The sequence below is a fragment of the Myotis nattereri genome (assembly GCF_964212035.1).
Source record: "Myotis nattereri genome assembly, chromosome: 12".
NCBI lineage: Eukaryota > Metazoa > Chordata > Mammalia > Chiroptera > Vespertilionidae > Myotis > Myotis nattereri.
In genome coordinates, this window is record NC_138087.1 from 49458820 (window position 1) to 49483798 (window position 24979).

General features: G+C 43.0%; 1 protein-coding gene across 2 annotated transcripts in view; it reads right to left on the reverse strand.

The window, feature by feature from the left end:
- The window catches only part of FRMD3 (FERM domain containing 3), a gene marked incomplete at its 5' end in the record, with an annotated part of 230963 nt that overhangs the window by 86303 nt on the left and 119681 nt on the right, over positions 1-24979 (reverse strand). For both annotated transcript variants that reach the window (XM_081102905.1, XM_081102904.1), the window contains 2 exons: positions 9122-9164; positions 23560-23664. In XM_081102905.1, coding sequence (XP_080959031.1) covers positions 9122-9164; positions 23560-23664 — 148 coding nt within the window. The remainder of the gene's footprint in view (positions 1-9121; positions 9165-23559; positions 23665-24979) is intronic.

Below are 24979 nucleotides of genomic sequence, written 5' to 3' on the forward strand. Positions count from 1 at the left end.
TGAAAATGATTGTCATCGTTCAGCGACAACTGCTACTATCATTGGCATCAACAGCAGTAATAATCCCCCATCACTCTTTTACTGAATGACAACCAACAGCCTCCAAGATGCTGCTGGCACTGTGTTGCCTCTACTTTCAAAGCAGAAATGGTTTTTTAAAAATTGTATTTAATTCATCCACCTCCTGTTATGGTTCTGTCTTATGCTTTAGTCACACACACAGCACACCATGCGCCCACACGTGCAGGCGCGGAGTGAAGTCACCCTCTAAGAACTCCCTGGGGGGGGTGGGGGGGGGAGGGGACACTGGCATGCTGAGCAGCTGCCTCACTGATTCTTATTCTCAGAGTGCTGTGCCTGCCTCTGCTGTTCAGGAAAAGCTCTAACAGGGACTCTGGTGTCCAACATGTCTAATCTCAAGTTCACCATTTGGGCAAATTGCTGTGGCCAAACAGAAATTCTCTGCTTCCATTTCCTCATCCGTAAAATGAGGATAATGATGGAACCAAGGACCCAGAATAGGGACCAGCAAAGTGTCTCTGTAAGGGGCCTTAAGGACATTACGCTAAGTGAAATAAGTCAGAGAAAGACAAATACAGTATGAACTCACATAGCTCGCTTAAATCTCACTCAAAACAAATAAACAAGCTCATAGATACAGAGAACAGATTGGTGGTTGCCAGAGGCAGGAGTGGGGTAGGCAAAATGGGTGAAGGGGGCCGAAAGGTAAAAACTTCCAGTTATAAAATAAATAAGTCATGGGACTGTAATGTAATGCAAGCACAGTGGCTACAGTTAACAATACTGTATTGCACATTTGAAAGTGGCTAAGAGAATAGATCTTAAAAGTTTTCATCACAAGAAAAATATTGTGTAACTATGTGTGGTATGGATGTTAACTAGACTTATTGTAAAGATCATCTAATATATGCAAATGTCAATTCACCATGTTGTACACATAAAACTAATATGTTATATGTGAATTATATCTCAAATAAATTTTTTAAAGAAAATTAACAGGTGCAAGATGCTACATTAAGGTGTTTGCTTTAAAATAAGGAGGTAAAAATAGGACTAGAGAATGTGATTTGATTCCAGTGGATTTTCTCTCCACAAAGATGTAAATAATTTATAACAACAGAATGATTTGACCAAGAAAGAAACAGCTAGAAGATGCAAGGACTGTCCCCTAGAGCAAGCATGTCAAACTCAACAGTCCACGGGCCACATGACTCATTTATTTGGCCTGTGTTAGCCTTTGAGTTTGTTAGTCTTTAGTAAACTATAACTATATATAACATATGAGACCCTTGCTTTCCTCTAACCCACTCTCTTCCCCAGGAGTCACCACAGTTACTACACATTTTAGCAGTCCTTCTTCTAGGCACTTTTAGATTCATGCTTGCCCTAGAGATTTCAGAGGGAGTATGGCTCTGCTGACACCTTGATTTCAAACCTTTAGCCTCCAGAACTGTGAGAGAACACATTTCAATTCTTTCAGCCCCCACCCCACTGGCAGCCTTAGGAAACGACTATACTCAGCAAGGGGAATGATTGGAAGAACAGAGTTGGGAGTCAGGCATCCAGACTGGCCTCAGGAACATGGGACCTGTGGCTTTTCTCCTGGTCCTTACACCAGAGCAAAAGCTATGCTCCTGGTGCTCTCTGTGTGACAGAAGACATGTTCGCATGGACAAAAAATCACTCAGCTCCACAGCTAAGAAATGCCATGTAAACATGAAGCTCCACAAATATTACCATCAGAGACAGGAATTACCGGCTTCGGGGAAGAGCCATCATAACTTGAAGGAGGGAACACTACAGATATCAGCCAGCAATGTGACTCAATGTTGCTCTTATGGCCAAGGGGAGCCATGCATCATGCAGAGGGTGGAGGTCCTAGCCAACCTGATTTGCACGTCGAAGCCATTTCCAAGCACCCCTATGCCTTCAGGGTGCTTGGTAACTAGAGCAGGAAGGTCTTAAGCTCCCTGCTGGGCTAGTCAGGCACCAGCCAGGATTAAGCAGAGAGCCTCTTTGGATGAGTAAGCAGCTTTCTCTCATCTAGGTCTCTGAGTTTACAGCACCTGCTTGATGCATAATGCACTCTGATTCCTTTTTTTTCCTTTCCTCTTTCTTTCTTCCTTGATTTTTGCATAAAACCTTCTCTCCTTTTGTTTTCTCTTTTTTATTACCAAGTAATATATGGAAATATTCTCATTGTAAAATACCTAAGTAAACTATAACTATGTATAACATGTGAGACCCTTGCTTCCCTCTAACCCACTCTCTTCCCCAGGAGTAATCACAGTTACTACACATTTTGGCAGCCCTTCTTCTAGGCACTCTTAGATTCATATAAAGTTTATTCTATATAATAAAAGGCTAATATGCAAATACAGCGAATGGAGGAACAACCAGAACAACTGAACAACCAGTCGCTATGATGTGTGTGGAACATGGCAGGCATCAGCTGCAGCAGCATGGTGGAGCAGGTGAGCAGGGGTGCCAGACCAAGGCAGGGTGTTGGTCGCTGTCATCGGGGCAAGCCTCTGGTGGTTACTGAAAATTCTTTGCTCCCGTGCACCGCAGTCCTACCCGGCTCTCGCACCTGCTGCCGGTGCCAGCCCCACTCGCACTCGCAGCCAGCACTCGGCACCAGTCCCGATCGCTTGGCACCATCAGTGGGTACAAGTGGCTACTGCCAGCCCCGATTGCTCCTGAGGGCTTCTCCACCTCCCCCTGCTCCTGAGGGGCAATAGGGGCAGCAGCCACCACACGCACCCGCTTCTGGCACTGGCCCCAATCGCACCATGCCGTCAGCAGGTGCAAGCAGGGCTGGCACCATCAGCACGTGGGAGTGGCAGCAGTGGGAGTGGGGCTGCTGGCAGAGAGGGGACGAGGGGCCATGGCAGGAGGGGCCGGGCGGGGGCATGGAGGATGGACCGAGACCCACCCCTGTGCCCACCACAGCCTCGCGGCCCACAGTTCCTTTCAAAGTGCACAAATTCATGCACTGGGGCCCTAGTCTATAATAATAAAAGCATAATATGCTAATTAGACCGACTTCCTTCTGGACAAAGCCAGGGCTGCAGCCATGGGATCAAGGTAGCCACCATCGCTGTGAGGGGGGGAATCCGGTCAGCCGCCCCAGCTGCAAAGGCCTACTCTTGCACGAATTTTGTGCATCAGGCCTCTAGTTTTCATATAAATGGAGCATCCCACATGTGGTGTTTTTACCTGTTTTTAACTCTATGCTATATTTAATAAATCTTTCAATGCCAGAAATAAACATCTGCCTTGTTCCTTTTGATGACCACATGTATTGCACATAATTTATTTAGCTTTGCCAAAATTGCAGGGCTTTTTATTGCTTCCAGTTCTCAATGTTATGAGCAATGTTGCAATGGACATCCTTGCAAAATATATACCTGTGCTGGAATAAATTTTTATTTAGACAGATTCAAAGATATTGCCTTGTTGGATCAAGAGATAGAGGCCTTTTTAATCTTGAAGTATACAGCCAAATTTCCCTCTCAAGTGGCTTTACCCATTTACGCACTTCCACCGTGGTGACACTCTCATCCTCATCAACTGGATTTTATCAGTGTTTACAATTTTCTCAGTATGATAAACAAACATCGTGTTTTCATGTGCACATTCCTTGTTACTAATGATACTGAGCATCTGTTTATATATTTGTTAGCCATTTATTTTTATTCCTCCTATGTGTATTTTCACATTTCTCTATTGAGTTGTTTGTCTTTGGATTCATAGCATCACACTTAATATATGCTGCATATTGCTACCTGTTATACATTTAATAAATGCTCTTCCCATTATTTTGCTTGTATTTTAACTTGTTTATAATTATAGTCATTAATTCAACAAATATCTACTGAAAATCTACTCTGTGCAGTGAACAAACCAAATATTCTGGTACAAAAGTTTTAAGTTTTACACAGATTTGTTAGCATTTTGCTTTGTTGCTTCTGGATTTTAGTTTTTCCTTAGGAAGTCATGCACTACTCCACAATTATGAAAAGTACTCCTAAATTTTTACCTAAAATTTCTATGGGTTGTTAAATATATTGGGCTTTTGAATTCATCTGGAATTTATCTTATGTATGGTATGAGGTATGTCCTTAGCTTTTCCCTCCAGTGGAAAAAATGTCCAAAGTCATGCCTTAAATAATCTACCTTCCTGTCTCTGATATGAATTACAATCTTTGTTATAACCCATATTCTCAAATAATGACTGAATTTGGAATTCTTTTTGTTGTTCCACTGATTTTTTTCCTATTTCTGGGTCTATCTTAATTACTGTGTATGTCTATCGGTAGGCCTCCTTTAATTATTATAACTCATAGGACTTCATTTGCTATCTAATAGAACCAGAATCCTATCATTCTTTTTTTTTATTTTTTTACTTTTTTATTAATTTCAGAGAGGAAGGGAGAGAGAGAAACAGAAACATCAATGATGAGAGAGAATCATTGATCAGTTGCCTCCTGAGTGCCCCCTCCTGGGAATTGAACCTGCAACACAAGCACATGCCCTGACTGAGAATCTAACCTTGGCCTCCTGGTTCATAGGTCAACACTCAACCACTGAGCCACACCGGCCGGCCCCATCATTCTTTACATAAAAGGTGGAGCAAAAGTATGCCCACAGTTGTTCATATGAAAAATACAATAATTAATAAATAATAATACAAGAATATACTGTTTTGTGTACTCACAACTTAAACCTACTTTTGTTCTATCCTGTATTTATTGTGGCTGGTCTTTGAACGTTTTCTTTTGCCAGTGAGCCTTAGAATCAGTTTGTTACATGCCATCAAGAACCTCACTAAAATTCTGATTTGAAATTTATTCAATGTATGTGTTAATTTGTGAAGAACTGACTAATCATATTAACCAGAAACATGAGAAGTCTCCATTTATCAAGCTCTTTTTTATCTGTGTTACCGTAACGCCACAGTAAAATCTCATAGTTTTATTTGTATAGATCTTGAACATTTCTTGTTATGTTTATTTACAATAAATTTGTTTTTACTTGTTATTGCTGTTGTAAATAATAGCACTTCTTCCCATTATAGTTGATAAACAAGTTACTGCCTAAGAAAGCTATTGCTTTAGAATATTAACCTAGTATCCAAGGACAAAAGCCACTATTAGTTGTGGGTAAGGGTTGGGGAAGGAAGGCAGGCGGGAGAGCTTGGAGAGATCCAGAGAAGACGACACCAAGTTACAGATGCTATGAGGAGCTCTGAGAAAGAATCCGCCTCACTCAGCACTCTAGACTTGGCTGAACAGAGTGAGGAGATCGGGGGAGCAAGACAAAGAAGTCTCAGAATCCTTTAGGGAAAGTGCTGTGTCTGGAACTTTGGAGAATACTGAAGAACTGACAGCAGGGTGTGTTTAAGCAGAGCGGGAATCTTAGCTAGAGCACACAAGTCTCCCTGAGGCCGACAAGGGCACGAAAGAGGCTGAGCAGGTTCTGCCTGTCCCTGTGGTGAACACAGAAGTGCAGAGAGTCAACCAGTGAGGAGACCCGGAGTGGGGACCACAGGAAGGCATCACCTACAGACTTGCAGGACAGACCATGGCAGGAGCCACAGGCCTCGACAGCACAGGCCAGTGCGCACTCAAAGGCCAGTGAGACTAGTTACATCCAGAAAGGATGAGTGGGGAGAGAGGCCCACAACAAAAGACCAAACCACAGGAGCTGCGCCAGGGGAGGACTCAGACGACTGTGCCCTCACTGCCAGGATGGTACGTAAGTTTCCCTGCCTCCTGATGCCACTCTGGGGGTGGGGAAGGAGGAAGATCTCACCATAAAAATAAGTTGGATTATATCTATTTTCAACAATATTTGGGAGAAACAAGCACTCCCATATAAGATTAGTGGGAGTAAATTATTGTAAGCTGTTTGGATGGATATTGATCAGTAAGGAAATGTAAAATGTCTACACCTTTCAATCCAACAATTCCACTTCTAGGAGTTTCTAGTACAGATGTTCCAGATGCAAGGGTACACATTCAAGCATGTTTATTACTGCACAGTTTATAACAGCAAAAGACTAGAAACAACTTTGATGTCCATTAATAAATAAGTTACATACATGCATACAATTAACTATCAGAAAACCATTTTTTAAATGAAGCCAATCATCTATCTGATATTCAAAAATATGTAAAAATATTAAGAAAACACCTGGCCGGTGTTGCTTAGTGGTTGAGTGTCATCCTATGAACCAGGAGGTCACAATTCAATTCTGTCAGGGCACATGCCCAAGTTGCAGGCTCAATCCATAATAGGTGGCGTGCAGGGGAAGCCAATCAATGATTCTCATCAATGATGAGAATCTTTCCCTCTTCTGTCCTCTCTGAAATAAAAAATATATTATTTAAGCCCTAGCCGGTTTGGCTCAGTGGATAGAACGTCGGCCAATGGACTCAAGGGTCCCGGGTTCAATTCTGGTCAAGGGCATATGCTCAAGTTGCCGGCTCAATCCCCAGTGGGGAGCATGCAGGACGCAGCCGATCAATTATTCTCTCTCATCGTTGATGTTTCTATCTCTCTCTTCCTCTCCCTTCCTCTCTGATATCAATAAAAAAAATTCCTTTAAAAGAAAACAAGGTGAAGAATAATAGAGTTTATCTTGTTTTCTTGATAAAGGCCTTTCACATGTTGGGGGAGCTTATATAACAAAAAAATTTCTAGTGGGATATATAAAATACTGGTAACAACAGTTATTTATTGGGGAGATGTAATGGGGAGGAGAAAGAAATATGGTTTTCATTTTAAACTTTTCTGAACTGTTGGGAAAAACCACGAGCATGATATTATTAAAGGTGGTTTTTTAAAACACTAGTAAGAAATAAGAGTAATGCCTCTGCAAAGTGTGTGCTAACCAGGACAGCTGATCTTCTGCCAGCCTGTGGGAACACCCACGGAGGGCTCTTCATCAGGTCAGGGCAAAGAGCCTGAAAGTGGGGCATCACGCTAGTGAGGGAGAGGAACGGAGAAACCGTTCTTCCAAGGAACTGTGCCCTCGCTGCCTACTCAGAGTATAAAGGCATGCCCACACCCAAGCTGGAAGCTGTCTGGGTTCTGCAACAAGATCCTTTTGATAAATTCATGAATGAGTCTCAGGAGTTGGACCCAGTTTCTCTGAGTTAACATTTTATAAGCCCTAATTTTTTTCTAATTTACATTAAAGTTCATGTTCCAGGACATATGGATAAGAGCACAGAAATTCTTGATATAACAGACATCAACAACAACCACAACAAAACCAGGTTTGGGATCTTGAGAAAATGACACAAAGTTTCTTCACTCATGTCCTTAATACAACAGAGGACTGGGTAGTGAGTGAGAAGACCCTTGCAGGTTCCTAGAAGCAGTGAGCCACTGCGTCAGGCTTACATGCTGAATTTTACACAACTCTTTCCAGAACCAGATGCCACTCATCATTAGATTGGCTCTGGTCAGTAGTCATACATTAATCTTTATAGCACCTTTGTAAAACACTATGAGTTTTCAGTTGTTTGTTCAGATTTACTAATGGCAGAGACAAAGCTCTTTAGCAGCAAATTCTTCACAAGTTTTAAATGTTTTCTTCTATTAACTGTTGAAATGCATCTTACTTTAGAGACAGATTTATACTTCAAAATTGTGTGCAGCCTAAGGAACATATTTCATGACATTTAAGAACCAAAGTCAAAGAACCACTTACTATAAGTACGTTTTCCTGGGAAATTGTCTAAATATTTTAAACTATGTAAACAAAAATATCAAAACGTGTAGTTAAGGGATAAAAGCTAGGCATTGGTTATTTTTTTCTCAGACATGTTTGTTCATTCTCATTATCCTGCGAGTCATTCTCTACAGAGCTTCCTGGTACCTCTGTCCTGCTACTTCTTACCAGATGCTTGTCCCAGTTCTCTTCCAGCCTCACCCCACAGCCTGACCTCTCTGGATCTCCCACGCTCACTGCTGTCCATTTTCATCTCACACATCTTTCCTGCCATCTCCCGGCAGCGCCCACTGCTCCCCACAGCCATGGTTGTTAGCTGCCTGGCTGTCTTTCCTGCACTGGCCAGATAGTTTGCTCTTCAGAGATAGGAGAGGGGAGGGAGAACGAAGGGAAGGGAGAGAGAGGGAGGGGGAAAAAGAGAACTAGGAATAAATATGTTGGTTGCCAGAGTGCCATCCACATTCCGTCTCTTCCTTCTCCCACTCAAAACCCTGCCCAGAATAATTTCTTCATATTTGGAAAAAGAAGAGAATCCCCTGTGACATACTATGTGATCCCCAATGAGAAGCTGATTGATCGCCTACGTTTCAGGGCCGTGGGAAAGTTGGCACGGAGGGAAATGGATTTCAGGGCCGGCAATGAATCTGTGATGTGCATTTCAGAAGCTCTCCTCCAAACCATAAATAAAAGCAGGGTGACTGCCGCCTGGCAGGGGGGACCAGACAAAACTCCATGCCCACCCAGGACCACTAGTCAATACCCTTGTTACAACGCCTCAGAGAGAGGTTTTCTAAAGGGACTGCTCCAAGAGCTCATTAGGGAAAAAAAATAAAATATTTAAAAGGGCAGGTCAAAACACCAGAGCTTGCAAACAATTACTCAGAAAAAAAAATATCTTATAGAGTTTGAGGGTGGAAAAGAACAACACACTCTTCAGTAAAGAGACAGCAAGATTTTAGTTTCAAAATACGCCCCCAAGACTGCATCTCCCACCCTGAACCGTTTACTAGCAACCCCACAACCAGAAGGAACCAGGCACCTGGTGACTATGTATAACACATATTTAACCATCTAATCCAATTCCCGTGTGAATATGGAACATGAGGGTAAGCTGGTGGAGAGGAAGAGACACGGGAGGTGGGGGGGGGGGGGGCTATGGGAATAGTGACTGCAAAGAGGCCCAAGGCCAGCAAATAAGAGAGAGGCCACACAGCTCTCACTGGGAGAGAGAAGCCCCGCCCACCCACAGATGTTCAGCTAAAGCAGTTTCTTCCCTGGCAGGAAAAACTCTGTGGAGAAACAGAATCTGTCTTTGGACGCTTCATAGCAAAGGTGAACCCACAGGTTGACACTTACATTTCATTTGCTTGAAGATGGACTTGTTAGGTTCAAGCCAGTGCTGGGGAGAAAAAAACAGAGATTGCGGGTCAAATGGCTGGACCATGTGATGCATACTTAATAACTAAAAGGAATTTAATAAAGATACTCTTTTTCCAAAGTACAGCCTTGGTTCCTATAGATATTCCTCAGGGTTCCACCTCTGAAGATCCACATGAACAATTCAGCAACAATAATACCATAGGCAAGGGTATAAACTGCAGAGAATTAACACTTGCTGAGCAGTGTTTGAGTCAGCCAGTTGCTAGGGGAGAAGGACAAGAGAGCGAACATTCACCTAAATGGGATGTTCTCATGGCTCTAGTTTCCTTTGAGCTCCATCGCTCTAGGAAAACCAGAGATGGCCAAAGACTTGGACATCATTGACCTCAGAGTCACAATCCAAGACAGCATCAGCACCCTCCCCCACCCCTTCCCTGAGGCAGCCTCCTCCCAGGTTAACAGTGGGTCAAGCCAGCATCAGCCCCATCATGCACAGAGCTGATTCTTCCTTTGCGGTAGGGAGGAAAAAATGATTTTTAATATCTCATTTCAGAGACCTGAGGTCATCATGAAGGAAAATCAGCTCCCTCACAAAACAAAGGAGCTCAAAGACCTGGGCAGGCGTCTGAAGCAGACTTCTTGCTGGCCCCAGCGGCCAGCTCTCTCTACACCATGTGTGACGGTCACTTCAACATGTTGAGATCTAGGAAGCTTTTGATATCACATGATGTCCCTGAAGCCACTTAGGGAATTTCAGGAAACATCACTTTATACACCTACTAGAGGCATGGTGCACAAATTCGTGCACCAGTGGGGTCCCTCAGCCTGGCCTGTGGGATCAGGCTGAAACCAGCTCTCCAACATCCCCCAAGGGGTCCTGGATTGCGAGAGGGTGCAGGACAGGCCAAGGGACTCCACCGGTGCACAATCGGGGACAGGCAGGGACGCAGGAGGTTGGCCAGCTGGGGAGGGACCATGGGAGGGCTACAGGGCATGTCTGGCCCATCTCATTCAGTCCCAATCAGCCGGATCCCAGCAGCAAGCTAACCTACCGATCAGAGGTCTGCCCCCTGGTGGTCAGTGCACGTCATAGAGAGCAGTTGAGCAGCCTTAGCATATCATTAGCATATTACACTTTGATTGGTTGAATGGCCAACTGGACGACCGGACACTTAGCATATTAGGTTTTTATTATATAGGATAATTTATAAAGACAATAAGGGGGTTGCCACTGGGTATCCACCAAAAGGTCTGGGAGTCCCCACTATAGGTCCCCCCACCCTGTTTGATACAGGAGAGGAAAGGGGATACTTATCATCAGTTGAGTGCTTACACCTCTCTCTCATTGTGTCATCCAGAAGCCTCAAGGTTCTGTATTATCACTATTGCTTGATGTAATACAAAACGATAAGGTTTTACAAGAGATAGCATTTGCTAAGTGCTTACTAAGTGCCAGGTACTCTTCTAAGAGTCTCCATGGACCATCACTACCTCTCCATTTACAGATGAGAAATCTGGGGCTCAGGAGTTAAACAACTTGCCTAAGGTCACCCAGCGAATAACGGGAGGGCACTGTGCAGTGGAATTCCAGAGCGAGGCCCTCGGCCTTGGCTGTGCAGCCTCCCGATGGATCAGTTCACTCTAAAATGTATCATTCTCCACAATGAACATTCTCTCTTTCACCAAGAACTGAAAAATTGAGTGGTCAAATCAGGAGTTTCCAATCCAGAGTATAAGAGCTCTGTGGCCTTCAAAAACAAGAATAGTGCTCTGGCCGATGTTGTCTGGTGGTTAGTGTGTCAGCCTGAGCACCAAAGGGTTGTGGGTTCAATTCCTGGTCAAGGGCATGTACCTGGTTTGAAGGTTTAATCCCCAGCCCAGGTCGGAGCAGGAAGCAACCAATCTATGTGTCTCTTTCACATCAATGAATCTCTCTCACTTTCCCCCTCACTCCTCTAATAATCTATGGGGAAAAATATCCTCAGGTGAGGATGAACAAACAAACAAAAAATGGATGTCTTTTCATGAAGACTAACAGAAAACCACCATTTCCTCCTGATGCATTGCACAAGCTAAAATAGCAAGTTTCTTTGCATACGGCCAAAATTATATCAACCTTTGGAAACCCTGGTTATCTTCTTTTTTACCCCAATATTTTTATTGTGGTAAAATATACATAACCATTGTAAACATTTTAAAGTGTGCAATTTAGTGGCATTAAATGCATTCATAATGGTGTGCTACCATCACCACCATCCATCTCCAGGACTTTTTCCATCTTGTAAAATTTAAATTCTGTGCCTATTAAACAATAACTCTCCATTTTTCACCTTCCTCCCAGCCCCTGGAAACCACTATTCTACTTTTTATTATCTCCTTCTAGTCAGAAATAATGCTTGTTCTTTATAGCATTACAATGGAAGGGTGGAAAATGTATTGATTTTACCACTTACTGGCTATATAACCTTATGCAAAAAATGTTTAACCTCTCTGTGTCTCAATTCCAACAACTATAAAATGGGGATAGTAATAGTATCTACCTTGCAATCATTTTAAGTTATTCAACATTAAACACTTAAACAGTGGCTGGCATGTGGAAACCAGTAAATGCTTGTTTGCTGATGCTGTTGCTGTTACTTAAGTGCAGTTTAATTGATAGACCAGCGTCTTCCAATACATGGACTCACGGAGAATAATAAAAGCGGTGTCTGGTGATGAAATTACTTTTCTAGAAACAAACAGAATAGCTCAGAACTAAGGCAAGAAAACAAATAACAGCAGCCAGAGATCAATACCTATTGCTATTATTTCACAGAGGAAAATCACCAGTCATTTTTGCCAATAAAACCTGAAATATAAACATGTTTTCTGAATTCTCTTTGCCTGGCATCCTTTGAACTCCTTAGCCCTTCTCAGCCTAAGGTCAACCTACCTCTGCACCTTTTCTCTGCCTCCAGGGAAGACAGGTAAGTCAGTTTGTGTGCCCACCCCAGTTAGTCAGTGGCAATCTCAGAGGGCTATGAGGAGTGTTCTGAGATGGGGTGTGTGATAGTCAAGTCCGGCAGAAAATAACCACCATGATCACTGGAGATAAGCCTTAGAACATGTATTTCTATTTCCTTTCTCTTGCTACTTGGAATATATGCTCTTTTGTTTCCTTCCTGGAAACTGATATTCCCTAAGAGAGGCAGAAACAAAAGTGTGCCAACCCAAAATCTGAATTTGTGCTTGGTTTACTACAACGGAAACCTTCCTTTCCTCAGCTCTTGTTTAGAATCAAAATTCTAAAGACTACAGAAGCTAAGACCTAATCACTGATTATACTAATGAGCTCAGGGAGCGAGGTTGCACTAGAGCAGGGGTCCTCAAACTTTTTAAACAGGGGGCCAGTTCACTGTCCCTCAGACCATTGGAGGGCTGGACTATAGTTTAAAAAAAAACATGAATTCCTATGCACACTGCACATATCTTATTTTGAAGTAAAAAAAGCAAAACGGGAACAAATACAATATTTGTATTTGCATGTGGCCCGCGGGCCTTAGTTTGAGGGCCCTGCACTAGAGGATGCGCCCTAGAGTGATTTGAAGGTGTCAGGAAGGTGTCTGCTGTCAGGGCTCTGACAGGGATGTGCCCAGGTCCCCTCGGGTAGCTCTCCCTTTAGTTACGCAATCGTCCGACTCCTTCAGGTTACTGGAGTCCACTGCAAGGTGGGGAACTGAGCCCGCACTCACACCCACCCCACAGAAGGGCAGCTCTTTAATGCCCGACAGGTGTGGAGGATAGAGCATCTGCCCCTTCACCCAGTGGCCAGGACAACTCTCAGACACGACCTACACGACCCCAGAGCTCCTCTGTGGGACTGAGCCCACATCCCCTCTGTACGACTGCCTGATACCACAGTCTCTCATGGCCTCCTTGTATTCCCCATCCCTTCCCATCCCCAACTCTCCTACAAGTCTTTTCCTAGGAACATTTCCTAATAAACCGCCATTTCCATCTCAGGATCTGTTTCCTGGGGACTGGACCTAAGACAGTCTCCCTAACTCTCCACCAGAAACTGCCCTCCATGATGGTTAAGATCCTTCCCTTGGAGGTATATTCCTTTTGCTTTAGGTTTGAACCCTGCTCACTGCAAGTTCCCTGTGAGAGGTCTGAGTTTAAACAGGTTTTCAGTTTTGACAATCTAGCCTGACCACATTTCAAGCCATTTCTTAAAACAAATTTATTTTGATTGACAGCAGCGTGAAGAAAAAGGAGTGGGAGGAAGCCACACCGAGGGTGGAAAGCAGAAAGATAAAATCTCGAGGCCTGATTCCCTTACCTGTGATCTTGGGGGACAGGGGGACCCTAAGGTTCCTTCAGCTCTCATGTTGCACATTCTATGAACCTGAAGGATGAGAATGTTGCCAGCAAATGTTTTCTTTTTAATTTGTCTAGGCCGAGCTGTGCTTAGCCCTAAGAGATTGGTTTTCTCTACCCTTTCTTAGAAATAATGCATTTCTTTTGTACTTTCTAATTTTGTCTTGAGGGAAAAGAAGGTAGGTGTGAAGTGGTGATTATTTGTGACTAAGATTGATTTTTAATTCAGTAGCTGCATATACACACACACACACACACACACACACTCCCAAAAGTAAACAATATCACAGTTATCTTCAAATGTTAGGCTTCTGTTGAAACTGATTTAGCCAATAAATTACACACCTCTCTGTTATCTTTCTCAAAACCCTTGGTGTCTTAGACAAGAGTAATCTCTAGCCCAGAGAAATGTAGTAAAGAACCAATGGGGCTTTAAACAAGAATGAATGTGTGCCGCCGCCCCCCCCCCCTTCCACAAAAAAAGAGAGTCTTTCTTCCCTCAGGAGTAACCAAATTCAAAACTGACCACTTCTCTTCATAGCCCTGAAAAGATGGCCTGGTTCTCACATCACAGCTGAACAAAGCCCCAAGTAACTCAGTCTCTCCCTTATCTAGCCAGTTCATGCCATTTCTGGGTCCTGTGGCTCTGCTGGTGGGGAGAGGGGGGTGAATGCCATCTGAATGAATGCAGCCCTAACAGTGCTCTGGATAGAAAAGTTAGAACTAGGCCTGGTTATTTAGCTCCAGTAACAATGGTTTCCACTCCAGTTTCAATTAAACCTACTACACACTGCAACAACATCTGGAGATCAGGCACACTCAAAAGTCATTGTCCTTTTGGAAGTCAGTCTATGTAAAAAAAGAAAAAACCCTTCATTGCTTTTTGTGTAGTGTGTTTTACTCTTTCAGCTATAAATGCTTTTGTATTCTAGATTCTCAGTGATGAGCAACATAGAAGCAATAACCAGGAGAAGAAATACTGTAAGAAACACAACCGGAAACAGGAAGCCTAGGAAAGCATTAAACACCATAATTTTTCTAAAGGACCAGACAATAAATATTTTAGGCTTTGTGGTCCACGTGATCTCTATCAGAACTACTCAACTCTACTACTGGTGCATGAAAGCAGCCACAGATAACTCATAAATTAAAGTGGTGTGTTCCAATAAAACTTTATTTACAAAAACGGATAGGGCAAGGAGCAGCCTGACACTTGTGTTCCAACCCCTGGCTCTGCATCCAAGAAGTCCTTAATGTACACTTCAAGAAAAAAAATAGTGGTAGTGGTTATAAAAATAGTCACTGCTATTTATTTAAAGTACACTAGGAAACCAAATGCAATCATAAGGAAATTATACAATTCCTTCAAGCTTATTACAGTGGAATTTGTAACATTTGCTATCAAGCCATATAAATTTAACAGTGTCACCCAACTGTTCCAAGGTCAAAGGTCTCTTAGTTGCTAGATTCATGGACCTTCACAAACTCTTTAAAGCATAGAAGAGTAAAAAGACCGGTGACATATGTTGATAATATTGAATAATGCATTTAAAGAACAACCCTATAGCATAGGTACTAATAGTGTCCCCATTTTTCAGATTAAAAAATTGAGGCCTGGGTTAAAGAACTTGCTCAAAGTCATACAACCAGCAAGTGACAGGGACAGGATTTGTCTCCGTCTTCCTGGTGTCAAAGCTCTTGGCAATAGTGTCCTCTGATCCTCCTTCCTTCTTGATGTTTGAAACTGGAACCATTCCCCTTTACTAAGTGAATAACTACCCTAATGTCTCTCTCTCTCTCCTCATTCTATGCTTCCTTCTCTGTATGATCCTGGCCAGTCTCCTTTGCAGATTTCTCCTTCTGGACCATCCTTTAAAATACGGATATTGTTTAGCTTTCAGATTCTCCGCTCCCTCTCTACTCTCTTCCTCATCTCTTTGATCTATTCTCAGGGCTTTGAAGTACTGACGGCCTCAGGGGTTCCCAAGTCTCTAACTGTGGCCTAACCCTCTTCATTAAGCTTCAGACCCAACTGAACATCACCACCTCAGCATCTCACAGGCAGCCCAAACTCACTATGTCCCAAACTCACCGCCTCTCCCCAAAATCCACTCTCTTTTACAATTTATCTGGTAAGTGGTTCCATTTGCACTTGGAGCCCAAAGTGGCCATGTAGGAAGTTTAAACACCCTGCTGGACAGGCCGTGTGGAAAGACCCTGAAACCACATATGCAGGGAATCTCCCCCTCCCCCCACCACATCCCACTGTCCAGCCCCATCAAGGCACCTGGCATATGAAGACATGTTAGTCTGTGGCCATACCACCCTGAACGTGCCAGATCTTGTCTGAAGATGTGTGAGACCCCAGATCAGGCCAGCCACCAACTGAATGTTACTAAGGGAGCCCCATCAATACCATGTGGAGCAGAATAATCACCGAGCTGAGCCCTGCTCAAACTCCCGACTCACAAAATCCTGAGATACAATAACATTGTGTTGTTTTGAGCCACTGAGTTTTGGGGATACTTGTTACACAGCAAGAGATACCTAGAACTCCCACTCCTTGATATGAACTGAACGTTTGTGATTCCCCCCAAAATTCACATATAAAAGCCCAAACCCCCAGTGTGATAATATTTAGAGGTGGGGTGGGGGGGTCCTTGGGAGGTGATTAGATTTAAAAGAAGCCCTTAGGGTGAGGATTAGTGCCCTTTAAGAAAGAGGGAGGGAAACCAGAGTATAAGCACTTGCTTCCTGCCCCAGCACCTCACTCCCAATGACTTGTGAGGACACAGGGAGAAGGCAGCCATCTGCAAGCCAGAAAGAGAGTCCTTACCAGGATACAAATCTGTCTGCACTTTGATCTTGGACTTCCCAGCCTCTAGAAATGTGAGGAAATAAATGTCCTTTTAAGCTACCCAGTCTATGGTGTTTTCTCTTAGCAGCCCAAGCTAAGGTGCTCATTATTAACCTCCATGCAGCTAACACACAATTACAACTGAACCTTTGGAAGATCTGCTGGAGCATGGGTGAAAAGAAATAGAAGTGTGCTTCAGATTGGCACTTCCTAATGTACACTGTTTTTATTCCTCCAAGGTATACATCCTCGTCGCATTCTAGCCTTTTTCCAGCTCGACTTAAAAATTGTATTCAGCCAAAACCGGTTTGGCTCAGTGGATAGAGCGTCGGCCTGTGGACTGAAAGGTCCCAGGTTCGATCCCGGTCAAGGGCATGTACCTGGGTTGCGGGCACATCCCCAATAGAAGATGTGCAGGAGGCAGCTGATCGATGTTTCTCTCTCATCGATGTTTCTAACTCTCTATCTCTCTCCCTTCCTCTCTGTAAAACATCAATAAAATATATTTAAAAAAAAATTGTATTCAAAGCTATTTTGAAACTTCCAGGCCTGCTAGCCTCTGGTCAGCTCTGATGTTCTTGCCCACTGGACTTTTGCCTCTGGCAAGTGCTTCTCTCACTAATGATGACATTTAACCCTTATCTCCCTAATTAATTTCTGTCTTCATCTAAACCAATGGTTCTCAACCTTCCTAATGCCACGACCTTTTAATATAGTTCCTCATGTTGTGGTGACCCCCCAATTTCATTGTTACAAATTGAACATAATTAAAGCATAGTGATTAATCACAAAAACAATATGTAATTATATATGTGTTTTCCAATGGTCTTAGGCGACCCCTGTGAAAGGGTCGTTTGACCCTCAAAAGGGTCGTGACCCACAGGTTGAGAACCGCTGATAAACCAACCCCAGAAAGTTCTCACCAAGAAGGGGAAACCATTCTGCCTTGGGTATCCTCTTTTTCCCTAACTCAAACAGAGATAAAATGGTGTGGACAGCCCCACTTATTCTTATCCCTGTCTTTTGGCCCAAATAAGATAACCAGTTCACATGTTTGCTCCTCCAACCACTAAGATTATGACATCCCAGTGAGCTAAGGGACTCCAGACTGCAACCTGTCCGTATCAGGCATCCCAACCTTTCCAAGCGAGGGCATGGGGTATAGGCAGAGTCCGTTATGAGCAGCCATTTTAGTTTAGCACCAGATTCTGCTTTCTGCTGAAGGAATACGACAATTTCCCCAAATCTGGCAGTGCTCACAGCCTGGGCCGCAACTGAAACACTAGACAGTGTATCCAACTTTCAAGCTACTGTGATAGCGCTTTGTTCCTTGTAACGTGAGTGCCCAAAGTCCTTTCGCACAAAGCTAAGTTACTAGTCCATACCCCTCCCAAAACAGGTTTCTAAGCTGTCTTGATTTTTTAATACCTCCTGAAACTTAAAAACAAAAGAGGACTCGCTAAGCAGACAAATTCATGACCAGCGACTTGAGGCAGCAGTCCAACCCTTTTCAGGGCAGGGCTGCCCTACATCTTAGGCACCACTCTCACTCCTAGTTCCAAGCGTCTGTGAAGCAATTGTCCCTGGGAGCAGAGAGCAGCCTTTCGATGGCAGGAGCAGCTGGTGGGAAATAATGCTGTCTGGCTTCTTGGCACCATCCCCAGAGTGAAACCTCAAATCACTGGGCCTGTTTTTATTCCATTCCATGTCTTTCCCAAAGGTGCCTCTAGAAAAAGCAAACTGCTCTAACACAGAAAAGGTCTTCTCCCATTAGAAAGAAAACTCACCGATAGGCTTCCTAGTCCTTTCTGGCTGCAACACAAAAACCTCAGGGTCAGCTCTGTTGGGGGAGGGAGCTGCAGGGTTCAGCATGTGCTTGCATCCATGGTTTCCCAGGTCATGCTGTCAGAAAGCATGTCCTAACAACACAGGCTGCTTGAGGAGATTGTCCAAGAAGTGTGGATTTCCAACGTGAATTTGTCATCTTTAGTGACACTGATGTAAGTGGGTTAAACAGATGTTTAAAAATGGGAAAGCTAAAATCAAAAGCACTGGGTCCAATCTGCCTGTAGACTGTAACCAACTACCTACAACCAAAACAGTCCTCCTCTGGCTGAACTGAGGGTGGGCTCGGCAGTTCTAAGGCACTGCGGGCGACTTCCAGCCGAGTATGGGGGGGAAAGGAAAGGGTGAACGAACAAGAAGGAAAAGAAATTCAGAGCAAGGGCCATAGAAACTTGGAATTATGAAATCCAACTATTTCAAAACTTCAACTTTCTAAAGAGAAGTTATTCAAACACCTGAGCAAGGTGATGGAAAAAATTTGCTACATCTAAGAAGAAAATACCTGGACTTAAGCCAAGTACTAACTTTTTCTTCTGGAATTATTTCTTCCAAGACTTCTAAACTTAGAGTCCCAGCTTTCTCGATAGTAAAATGTAGAGAATACCAGCCCTCATCGTCTGCAACTAAGAGGATATGAGTTCTTCAGAAGACAAATGTGATGGAAACTCAAGGGGATTTTTATTGACCAGTATTCAATCTGCCCCTCCCTACCTCAAATTTAAAAAATGGAAATTCTGGGCCCTTACCATTAAAAGAGAAAAAGATAGTCATCATTTACTGACCCAGTCCTCACCCCTCTCAGAGCATATGGTGCATGAGACATCTTGTCAAACATATGGTGTTCCAAATGTGAGAGTGCTAAATATTGAATATTCCACAATGGTTTTCCATAAGCCAAGTTGTGAAGGCTTGTAGGCAAACCACCAACTCCCACAGGAGAGGTAAGTTCCACTTCAGCTTTTCTAACTAATCAGATTTTCTCTGTTGACTAGTTTTCTATCCAAATAATTCATTGGTTTTTATTTCCCATTGAGAAGAAGTACATGAACTGCTTAAAAAAAAAATGCTGGTCAATCAATTTCTGCTTAAAACTCTCATATCAGAGTGTCTATTCCTTTGAGTCCATTTTTCTAATGAGCCAAGGGTCACTTTCCCTCATCTCTCCCGAAGATCATAATAATGGCCATCCTGCCTTTAAGTGAAGTTACTAGCATTTCTAGGTTTTAACTTGCTAATCATGGCCTTATTTCCTCATGCAATTGCCTCACCCAGCCAATACATAGCAATAATAGTAATTAATAAAAATAAATACCATGTACTCAGGATTTACCATTTATTAAGCATTTGTATAACTTTTCTCTAACTCCCATATCAACCCTACATGTAGGTATTGTTATCTGTTTTAACAATCAGGACAGAGAGGCTCAGTCACTTGATCAACATCACACAGCTTATTAACCAGCAGAGAGGTGATTTAATTCATATCTTTCTAAGTGCAAAGTCTATGCATTTTCGTGCAGCAACTGTTCAGAAACCTATGTGGAATCTATGCTCATATTGTAGCCTCAAAATCAAAAGGCTATATAATAGTTGTGTGATTCGGGGGAAAAACAGAACGATTCAGACAGTCCCCTTAGCAACTGAATGGCTACATCAGATTAATACAGTTTGTTTTGGGGGTCATGATCCACATTTTTTCCACTAATCTACTACCCATTTCTGAACACTAAAAAATAAACTAAACCAAGTCAAAATATAAAGAACAATGAAGCACATCAACCTAAAGACTTCTTTTTTAACTTAAAAAAACAATTTCAGACCGATGGAAAACTTGCAAAGATGGTATAAGTATAACCTTCACCCATCCTCCCCAATGTTAGCATCTTATATAACCACAGTACAATAGTCAAAATTTAAAAACTAATGCTAACACAATACTATTCAGTAACATGAAGACTTAAACCAATTTGCCCACTACTGACACCTCTCTCTGCTCCAGAATCCAATCCTGGACCCGACCTTGCCTTAGAGGCATCTCTCTAAATTGTGAGTTCCCCAGTCTTTCCTTGCCTTTCATGACCTGAACACTTTTGAAGAATATTGGTAAGTCACATTGGAGACTGTCTCTCACTTCAGTTTGTCTGATGTTTTCTCAGAGTTTGAATGAGGTTATGCACGCTTGGGAAGAACATTGTAGAGACTGTGCCCTTCCCAGGGCATGATATCAGGAGTAGGCGCTGTTGGTACATCTTTTCACTGCAGATGTTAGCCTTGCCGGCTTGGTTAAAATGTTGTCTGCCAGGTTTCTCCACTGTAGAGTTATCTTTTTCCCCTTGTTATTAACAAATATGAGGGGAGGCAGATTCTTTGAAACAAGTTTCTCCTCAAGCTTGTGTCCACTAAGTTTAGCTTTCAACCACAGACCTTGCCCACAATTATTATTGTGGTGTTCTACCATCAGTTTCCAATTTCTATCATTCCTTGTACATTTATTAATTGGAATTCTTCTGTAAGGACGAGCTGCCCCTTCTCCCTCTTTTTATTTATTCGGTTATTTTGTTTATATCATTGTGGACTCGTGGATCTTTGTTTTATTCCAGGGATTATAATTCCACACTATTGTTATTTATTTTTGCTGCTCCTATTGTTCCAGGTTGGGCCACTGAAGTTCTTTCAGGTTGGCTCTGTGCCTTTCCTAGGGCCCTACCTTTTGCTTTATGAGCACATCCTTACTTTCTGGCAGCACAAGATGCTTCAGAGTCATCTTGTGATTTCCCTATGCCAGGCCTAGAATCAGCCATTTCTGCAAGGAGCCCTAGTTACTTTTATCGGAGAATGTATTAGAAGCCAAGATCTAGGGGCTAGGTGTGCTCATTGCTACTGTGATGTCACTGCTTTTAGGCCATCTCGGTGGACAGAACCTATAAATATATGTATGTGTACTAGCCCACATATATACACACTTATATTTATTTCTATATCTACCTATGCATGTTTTTTAAAAAATCATGAGTTCATATTGATATCTCCAATTCTAAATGCTTCTCTTATGTTTTATTCCCTATCTCCCCAATGAGAGAGTGAAGAGAAATGAAAAGGGCTAATGCATTTAAGTCATTTCCAGCTATTGTCTAGGACTCTAGGAAATGGGTCAGCAAACTATGGCCAAACACCTATTTTTTGTAAAACACTTTTACTGGGGGGGAAAAGGGTTTTTTTGGAACACAGCCACATCCATTACTTTGGATATTATCTATGGCTGCTTTCCATAATTGAAAGAATAATTGAGTAATTACAACAGAGGCTGTGTAGGTCACAAAGCTGAAAATATTTTCAATATGGGCCTTTACAGAAAAAGGTTACAGATCCCTGATCTAGACTGCATTTCAAATTTTCATGTGAGAGATGAAATGGAAAGAATATGGATTAAAATCCCATCCTTCCTCCAACAATTACTAGCTATGTGGCCTTTGGCAAGCCACTGACCCTTTCTGTACCTCAGTTTCCCTCTTCCTTGCAGTGTTTTAGGGGAGACTAGAGACCATGTGAGTAAAATTTCTGACACATCATAGATGTTCAACTAATGGTAGTTAGAATGACTTTTATAGGTTGACTGTTTATAATTTAAAATGGAATTTTGCACACACACATACCCAAACTATTTTCAGTGGTGGTTAGATGATTAATATAGTGCACAGAATCTGTTTGGCATATAGGGGTTAGAGTTTAAACCATAACCCTTAACTCAAATACTCACTCCATCACTTACTAGCTGTGAGACCTTGGATGAATAACAATGTCTTTGAGCCTGTTTCTCCATATAAGGATAATATCTTCATAATAGGCCATTAGAAGTTATGTCTATATGTCTTTATGCCATGGTCCCCAACAGGAAAAGACGACCAAAGCTGGGATGGCGGGATCAAAAGTAGCCTCAGGACGTATTAGAATACCTGTTCCTGGCCCTTGACCCAGGATTCTGATTCGGGAGATCTAGAATAGGGTCCACACTAAGCAAGTTCACAAACACCTAAGGGGATTTTGTTGCAGGGCCAGGTCTGAGAACCACTGTTAATCAGTAGTAAATGCCACACAATCCTCTCTGTGATCTCATGTCAGCCCTACATCCTCATCAGTGTCCTCCTGACTTCCTCTCACTCAGATAAGTGCTCGGCCCACTAAAGGGCTCCTGCAAGTGCTGCAGGAAAGCAAACCCTCCTCCTTCTGAGCCGGGACACTGTATCCCTTTATAGGAGATTAGGTCCTACTGGACTCCAAGAGCCAATAAGATTCTCCATGTTTCAGAAGAAAATCTAGTCTATCCCTCAAACATCCTCCTCCCTCATTGCTTCTCATTGCATTAGGTCAGTCAACACAAATCAAGGACCAGGAAGATGGCCAGGGACACTGGTAAGAAGGAAAGCAAATTAAAGAAGTCTGAGGGGCCCTGTCCTCCTATCCCTGACCACCCCCAGCTGAGCCTTTCCCAGATTGCCCTGCTTGGCAGTGTGACAGGGTAACAAGCAGATACAGAGCCTCCTAACCCATATCTTGGATCCACAGCAGCGGTGTGGAAGGGGAATCCCCAGGTAGTGGGAGCTGAGGTGGAGATTCCTGGGGCCTTTGGATGTGAGAAGCATACATCACTGTGACTGACACATCCCATGCCTGAACACAATTAGGCTGGTGCATTACTCCAAAGACAAGACTCCCCTGCCCATTCTTAAGCATCAACAGAAGCCAGAAAGAACAGGTGTGTCCAAGAGGAAGAATATAATGAAGGCTGACAAATACAGTGGGTCCCAAGGAGCGGCTTTCAAAGTATCTTAACCCTTCATCTGCCAAAGCTTTTTAAACTGAGGGGGCATAAAATTAAAGTGTACATTTCAATGGCATTTCGTATATTCACCATGTTGTATAGCCACCACCTATCAAGTTCCAAATGTTTTCATTATCCCAAAAGAAAACCTTGTACCCATTATGCAGTCTCCCGTGTACCAGTAGCTTTTTGTAGTGAGACCTTTTGAAGGGCATAGGAACATTCTGTCTTCAACCAGGTGGGAGCAACTCCTGAAAAGGCCTAAGTAAGTGTTCTCTTCTCTTGCCCCACCCAGTCCAGTGGGAACAATGCCAGTCAGTCTCTCTCTCTCTCTCTCTCTCTCTCTCTCTCTCTCTCACACACACACACACACACACACACACACACACACACCAGACTGGTCAGTTTCATGTGGTCAACCATCAGCAACCATGAGAACAAGAATGCATCACAATTGTTCTGAGAGGAAACTCTTTAGCACCCCACAGCCTGAGTGACTCCCCTAAATGTGTCCTGACAGAGGTCAGCTCTTACCCGCTGCTTCTCTGGGTCCACGTAACGAATGCCGAAGTAGTCCTTCTCCAGCAAGCTGTAGTAGTTGCAGATGTGGTCAATAAGAAACTGCCCTTTGGTCTCCCTCTGCAAAGGAAACACATTGACGTTTCAGCCAGAGCTCACCTTGTGCATCCATGCTAACATGTGCCAATTCACCCCAATAGGTCTGTGCTTAGAGAATGAATCCATTCACTCTAGTTCCTGCAGCTGAGGCTTCCAAACTTGACCTAAAATCTGCAGTGAGAAATACATTACACACACACACACACACACACACACACACACACACAACCAAAGGAATACCATGAGCCATTACACACAAACACACCTCAAAGGAACACCATACATGCAGAGCACTCTAATTTGTTCTATCTTATTAAATTATATGCCATTTAATTTTTTCTAATGCTATTTATGATTCATAACACTGATTTCACAACTCAATACCTAGTGGAAACGCATAGTTTGCAAATCCACACATGATGCACCTGACTGCTCCAACTGCTCTGTGGGTATTCATTCCTCCACTATCCTGTGGGAAATGTCTCCATTTCACATCTGAAGAAAGGGAGGCACAGACAGGCTCGGCGGCTTGCTCAAAGTCACACAACATCTATAGAGGAAGGCAGGATTTGCTCCAGAACAGCAAACTGTAGAGCCTGGGCTCCTACTGTGCCATTTCCTCTCCCCGGAGCATTGGTGAGTCTCCTGAGACTCTGCTAGAAGGCAGGATCTGCATGGCAGAGAAACGCAATGAATGGCATTGGACAGAACATGCCTCACAGCCATCTTATCACATCCATAAATCAACACAGAAATGCACTGTGGGAGACGGCAGGGAGCTCAGGACTGGGGTTCAAACAAGCCCGGGTGACCTTGGAAAACTCCTTAACAGTAAAATAAGTTGGTTGGACCAGATGATTTCTAAGTTGGTTAGATTGTTTTTCCTTCTAGAATCCTATGAGTGAGAACTGTGTCAGCCAGCCAAACCTGACTGAGATAAGTACCATGACAACAAAACCTTTTTAACAGCAAAGACTCTGCCAAGCCCTCATCAGGATATTTGATAAGATAAATTTCTGCTTCAATCAAAGTTGCTGACAGACCCATGGAATGTTTGGGGGATGGAATGTGAGTTATAAGAATAAACGAAGAAACATTAAGCGAGCCTCTCCTCCAAATCCACTAAAAGTAATTTTGGAAGATCAGTGTGGTCCGTGTTACATGGTTATCTTTTCATTAGAAAGTAGTACCATCAGCTGGCAATGGATGAAAAAGCCACCTGCTGGCCTTGGATGCACCTCACTGAATGAAAGACTGGGGCTTTTAAACCCAGATGGTGAAATGAAACCTCAATTTTCCTGAAATCACTTTGAGTTTAATTTCGAATGAACCTTGA